The sequence below is a fragment of the Cuculus canorus genome, chromosome 2 (assembly GCF_017976375.1).
Source record: "Cuculus canorus isolate bCucCan1 chromosome 2, bCucCan1.pri, whole genome shotgun sequence".
NCBI lineage: Eukaryota > Metazoa > Chordata > Aves > Cuculiformes > Cuculidae > Cuculus > Cuculus canorus.
The window spans coordinates 49264521-49271511 of record NC_071402.1 but is presented as its reverse complement, the minus strand read 5'-3'; the positions used below and the strand labels follow the sequence as shown (position 1 = coordinate 49271511).

The following is a 6991-nucleotide window of genomic DNA, read 5'->3' as shown; positions in this document are numbered from 1 at the left end:
CCATCCCACAGAATTCTGCTGTTGAAAATTTATGCTTAGAAAATATTGAATGAAAGAAGCATCACAAACCAGCCTGAGTTCTCTTGCAGCTACTTAAAATTTAGTTTTGTGTTCAAAAGAAAAATAACAGCACAAATGAAATGCATTTTTCTGCAGAAAAGCAGAATTCTGTCTTATGTTTTTTCATTCTGTATGGAATGTTCCCATTGATGTCTAGGACCAGATGCACCAGAATACACATGTTAGTCTTGGAGATTTTTTTCCAAAACATAAGGAAGGCTTGGGAAATTACTTGTATAAATGATGGCTTACTACAAAAACCAGTTGCTTTACACTTAATCTCAATGTATTTCATTTTACCCTTTACTAAACTGCATTTGTGTGCTTAATGTTAACTTTCCCGTTCAAATGTCATTAGCTGCTAATTAAGATGTTGATATGCTGATTGTATATCTTGCAGTAGAGATGATTTGCAGGCACTTACTAGGTGTTTATCGAACTCCAGCACATGTATTGGTTTTGCATAAGCATTGCACATTTAATTTACTGAACCGCCTCCCAGTTCTCTACTCTTTTTTTCCTTATACATAATGAGCAAAATATGACAAGTTGTCAGGAATCCATCTCAGAAAAGAAGTAAAGTAAGTGACCTAGGCACTCTTGTGCAAACAGTTTTCACCTTTGATTTCAATAAATCTTACTTAGAAATCTCTAAATAGATCTCAGCACATCAATAAGAAAATGAATAAGCCCTTTGAACTTGTCTAAAAACTTACATTGTCCCATAGTCAGGAACAGAAGGCTCTTTAGTGTTAAAGGTTTGTTTCAAGCAACTTCCTTGTTATTAACAAGAATAGTTTAAATCAAAGAAAGGCAGTGATGATTTTGCTGGTGCAAAACCAGTTCTGCAACACAGGGCACATTTTCACAGGACTTTTTAATACAATTTATGAATATTTGCTTGTAACATAATTGTCTTTTCTGCTGACATTTTCAAAGCAACACTGTGATTTGTTGGGTCCCTCGAGAGTCTGAGTACAAAACTGATAATTATATTAAATATACATAGACAATAAAGAGTGTGTTTACATAACTATGCCCATAAATATCTGATTGAACAGTCATTGTTCTCAAAACCCTTTTAAGCAGCTCTCGGAGGGATCCAATTCTAATGACATGATGGTTTAAAAGATGTTGCTCAGTCTTGTTCCATATTTAATTAACTTTCCTTTTTCAAACTTGTGATGGTGGAGACAATAACAAATAGCTCTGAAAAGAGAGAGAGCTTTGAAACATGAGTGAGACCTTGTCAGGCTTTTGTGCATCACACACAGAAGATCTGCACACAAGAGTCAGTGGCCGTGGATGGCCAAGCTCCTGAGGGAGTGCACTACTATAGCATTCACAGTTCACTACTACTAATAACAGCAGCAACAATAATAGTGATAATAATTAGAGAAATATTGGGCATACAAATAAGGGAAGCAACATGGAGAGGCAAAACAGATGTATTAAACGGATTTGATAAAATAAGCCTAAACTTGTTTATTTTTGTGCTGCTACAGAGCAGTGAAGTAAATACTTTAAAGAGAATGGCACATTGCCCACTAAGATGTAAAGGGCGTGTGAACATTAATTGAGCATCAGTGTATGACTGAACACATTAGACAGGAAGCATTTCTGAATTTATGGACAGCCTTATTCTATGGAGTCCTTCACATTGCCTCATCCTAGGCAGGGCTGCAACAGCAGCACAGTATTCTGTTTTCACACTGAGCTATTTTTAATTGTCACCAATTATAATTCATTTACTTTAATGTGTCCTGAATGTCATAATATTAACATTTGTAAGTCTTTCTTTTTGCAGGCTGTGAGAATCTGTTGTGACATCTCAATAAAGCAGGATTCAATCAAGGTGTGAATGAATTGTTAATGTTGTTATAAATAGAAGGTGCCATATGTTGGTAAGGAAGGGACGTGTCTCTTCTCCTGTTGTTGAGGATGGACAGTGGTAACGAGACAAAGTGAGTGGTCATGCCAGAATTACTAATAAAAGCCCAGTCACTGAGACATGGAGAGGACTCAGCTTTTCATGTGGTATCAAGAAGGAAGTGATAACTGTTGATGTGTCCTAGGCAGAGCCTTCGAACTATTCTTTTTGGAGTTTGCAGAGTGACTCCTATCAGGGAAAGCAGTGAGAGCACTGGACTAAGGGTAAATTAAAGAAGTTCTGATAACCTCCCCTTGAACTGAACCATCTAAAATGGATTGGAAAGTCTAACTTAGGCAATTGGCTATGAAAATGTACATGACAGTAAGAATTCCTGTTTTGGGTAGCTAAATGTCATGAAGGCCTAATATGCATTCATTCCCAGATCATCTTTTGTTCAGATAAAGACTCTGTGCATTTTCCCATAAATCCTGGGCTCAGATGTTATCTGGGTAGATCACTTCACTTCTGCAATATGAATTCCTTATTTATACTTGCTTTAGGTCTGTGATGTTTCCTAAACACAGCTCTGGCAAACAAGCAGGAGGGCTAATCATTTTATTAAGCTATCACTTACAGTAAAACTCACATCCACTTGAAGTCTTGGGAATAAAGCCAGTGTCAGAGGCAAAAGGATACCTTGTCCATCAATCTATCCATACAATCTTCGAATAGGTTTATCCTTTCACATTAAGTTAAGGGCTCTTCTTAGCTTTTGCTGACCCAGGACACAGCATGCCATGGCTGAAATGCACACACAAGAGCCGTGTCTCCTCTTCCAACAGGCAAGACGATCTGCCTCTCCTGTTGATTCTTCTAAACGCTATGGCAATTCCCCAAGGAATACTCTGTTCGCACTGGGAAGTTCAGATGTCTTCCATAATCTATTTTAACAGCTATTTAGGTATCATTGAGAAACCTGTTACTTTAGAAAAGGTAAGAGGATTCCAGTACTTGATACTAGCAACCAGCTCTTAGAAGCCACCTGGGGCTCCCTGTGGCCATAAGACCCCACCATTCCCCCACAACGACCTGAAGGAACAATCGATACATAAAGTCTTCATCATCTTTGCTGTTGCTGTTTACTGTTCCTTTATTTACATATCTAGAAATTCAACATTGCATGTTTTGCAAGCTGTCATGACATGAGACGCTAGTAATATGGTATGTTTTGCTTGCTAACATATTTTTGACATATTTTAGCTTTTGATTATAAGATTGCATCTTTCCCAGCTACCATCTGTCTCAACTCAGTGGCACACTGGCATTTACAAAAACAGTAGGGTGTAATATTTCTTATATAGTTGAACTCTACTAGAAACATGTTATTTTCAGTCTTAACCAATATGTCACACTTTCACACATGAAGGCTGAAATGTCTTATATCCTTTAAGGTATCTGTCAAAAATAAAGAACATATCATCACATTCAATTTGGCTGAGATGAGTAATATATTAATAAGAATGGGAACAGTTTCTGACTTATAAATAGAACTGGCATTTTACAAGCCTTGTGTACTCATGGCTGTATTTATCCTTTTGTCAGCACAAATGAGATATTCATACAAAACCCAGGAATTTCTTTTTTGTATTTGGCAAAATATGCATGATATTCTCAAAGCTGAAATTTTAAACACAACACTTTTTTTTCTTGGAATATCTGGTAACCAGAGACTTTCAGACTTTACTTCTTTCATCTCCATCTTCCATCTGTGAAGAGTCAAAAAGTGACATTCAGCAAACTGGAAATCACACTTTATATCTACCCTGACAGCAATAGGTGAGCAACTCCAGCCATTTGGACTGTCGTGATGTGCAGCTCTTTAACTGCAGTATTTCAGCAACACGGATTTCCATGGGACAAACCAGCAATTCAAGCAATAGGATAAGATACTAAAATAGCTGGAGAATGGTTTTTGGTCCTCTTTCATAGGTCAGCTGCAGTAGTAGGGGGATACTGGTAGGGAAGGAGAGTTTTTATTCCCTTCTTTTTTCTTCTTAAAATTGCAGGCAGCCAGGAGCCAATTCAGACCCAAGCAAAGCTGTGAGGTCTTCTGACACTTCCCCTGGGGCCATGGTGCTAGTGAGCATCACCCCATGATGTGCACTACCTTCACTTCTGCTACCCCTGTCAAAAAAAGAGGGTGAGGGATGTGAGGCTAACAGTGCTACTGGCAAAGCTGCTGTCGCTCCCAGTTGTCAGTACTAGACCTAACTCACTAAATAATATCACACTGAAATACACCAATAATCATGCACAGAAGATGTGTGGTGACTTCTCTGGCAATCATCATGTCAAGTGTACAGGTATGAAATTGTTGAGACTGCCAAATAAAAGAAACTAACAAACAAAATAAGAAATCAGTGACTATTACCCTCAAGCACACACTGCTTTGCAGTGGACCAGCAGATCTGTTTCTACAATTACATTTATTTAAATGCTTAGCTCTGGGAAAAGTGACCTACTCCTACTGAGCAGCGTATCGGTCCTTATACAATGGGAATCGAGATCTCAGTCATGCATTAAGTACTACAGAAACAGTAAAAATAATGCTACTTTCCAAGGAAAAAGACAAGATACAAGCACGCTCACACATAATGGTAAACTGAATTTATTTCCTTTTGGAAAACAATTCCAGTAATCTCCAGGTTCAGACCGCAGAGTAAACATTAATAACAGTAACATACAGGTTAGTTCAACTGATTCAAGAATTTGGCCATGTGAAATCATTAAGGAAAGTCTTGAACACTCAAAGCTTCAAATGGTATCCAGAAAAAAAATTTCTTTGACAATCTACATAACAACTATTGCATATATGGTAATGCTATCTGTCATATCGCAAGGCTTACAAATATATATACGGGCCTTATTCAACTGTGGGTTCCCTCTGTGAGAAAGTCTCTTCATGTTTTTTGCAAGAATCTTCAGCAATAAAAAATAGTCTTAGATTCATCCGTTTGTATACCAAAAGAGAGATTTCTAGACTGAAGTTTAAATGAAAGGAAGGCCAAACAGAGCTGTAATGGAACATAGCTATTACCTTCACTCTCCTCCTTGAAAATGACACTTTTCCTTAAGCTATTTTTTCCCCCTCACACAGTATTATTATTATTATTTGTATCTTCTTGAATAGGGCCCAAGTCCACTTGTCTTTATAAGACCATTTTAGTATCAGACAACATAATACATGTGCAACACTTTATATACAGGAAGTCTATCCGGTGCTCAAAAGTTCAAACACATGAACATCCAACAGTTTCGGTAATACAGGTTTTATGGTACAATACAATGTTTCTGAATAATATACATTAACAATGAAAGTTTCGTGCAAAGAGTAAAACATGTTCCCTTTTTGTGCCACAAAGAATCCTCTGGGAAAGATGGGCCTTGCACTAACTGCTGTGCTGGGTCATCGTATGATTCTGTAACAAAAGTAAAAGAAAGAGCTTAGTCACAGGACAGACATTTCTGTGCAAACGAAAGATGCAAAACCAATTCTCACAACATAGCTCACAAAATGATGGACTGGGAAGAAAGCATGTTTGACCCCTTCTTGTTTTAAAGCAGCCTGAAGAAGTGTCTTTCTCAAAGAGAGGAGTTTTCCCTGCTGTTTCACACTGGTGTTCTTTCAAATTGGCACAAAACCAGCAATGCACTCTCTGCAGGTAGGTTTGGGCTGACCTGCCCCAGTGAAACTGCATGTCAGGTAAGCAGTTCTGGTGTCTGCTTACATATGGCTCATGGTTTATGCATTAGACAAATGAGAAGCGCATTTATTTGCCATAAAAGACCTTGCTGCCTAGAAAACCAAAAATATGCCAATTGGACTGTGCTTCCTAGACTGTATCACCACTTCAAATGTTTTATTGCATTAAAACCTATTTCCTCCCAAACAGTACAGCATGGTGTATTCTGGTAATAGACATTCTGTGCCTAGCAGAGATCTCAAAGGCTGATGAGAAAACAGGAGGGTCTGACACAGTCCTTCCTTTGGTCACCAAAAAACCACAGGTATTTTCCCTCAATTGAATGCAGTGCCTTATGCGAGGTGACACAGCATGGACTTTGGAACCTGAAATTCTCCCTTCCCATCAAGTAACCACCAAATCCAGCAGTAAACACAAGTCTCACCCTCTTTCCTACCACTGCCCTGATTGAGCCAACTACTTTAAGGGAGCTATTTCAATACCTGCACTGGCTTAGATACTTCACAAACATTAAGCTAAAAGGAAGGATCCAATCTAATCTATGTTATAACTTCTATAATGCACACTGGATCCTCAGATAATTGGAAAAGGTCTGTGAATGCTGCATTTCAGACAACAGGGCAGCTGCTGATTAGTGATGAATTTTCTCCTTTAGCAATCTGGACCAGATTTGGGCCAGTGACCCAGAGGGCAGGGGTGCAATGTCTTGTAATTTGCTCCCAGCACTTCCAGTCCCTGCACTCTGCTTTATTAAGTTAATCTGTCTTAAAAGCCCTTTGGACTAAGGCACTTCAGGATGAACCTGTTCCCAAAAGACGGTCATCATATTCAACAAAATGAACATCTACTGAACCATACACGCCAGAGCCACCCATGAAAAGGCACGTGAAAACAGCCCTGGTGAAACAAATGTGAAATGCAGCATGACTGCAGACCTGACTGAGAGTTCTCCCTCCCTTCCTCCTTCTCTCTCACTAAACTGTGCATGCAGACAAACAATAGTTCATGGGACATTTGGCAAGGAAAGGCTCTTACAGTAAGACTGAGGAATTTTTAATGCAGTGCCATTCTCAAGATTAAAGGAAAATGACCCAGTGACACTTAAAGATGCAATTTCCAGATGTGAATACAAAATGATTTAATGCTGATTGCAGGAATTCCAGACTGTCCAAGGCCAGAGAGTGTTAAAAAAATATACTCTATCACTTGATTTCAGCTAGCTTCTTATCCTTCCCATAAAATCATTTCAAAATGTTGTAAAGCAGTAACAATGGCTGCAGACTAAAATGTTGGC

At 38.6% G+C, this 6991-nt stretch overlaps 1 protein-coding gene across 9 annotated transcripts in view; it reads right to left on the bottom strand.

The window, feature by feature from the left end:
- Positions 1-2797: 2797 nt before the first annotated feature.
- Positions 2798-6991, bottom strand: part of ZNF521 (zinc finger protein 521) — a 235871-nt gene continuing 231677 nt past the window's right edge. For 7 of the 9 annotated variants that reach the window (XM_054058510.1, XM_054058511.1, XM_054058518.1 and 4 more), the window contains one exon: positions 2800-5412. In XM_054058510.1, the coding sequence (XP_053914485.1) occupies positions 5383-5412 (30 nt within the window). In that variant the 3' untranslated portion in view covers positions 2800-5382. Of the gene's footprint in view, positions 5413-6991 lie in introns of all 9 variants that reach the window. The other 2 variants (XM_054058508.1, XM_054058509.1) reach the window with 1 other exon arrangement.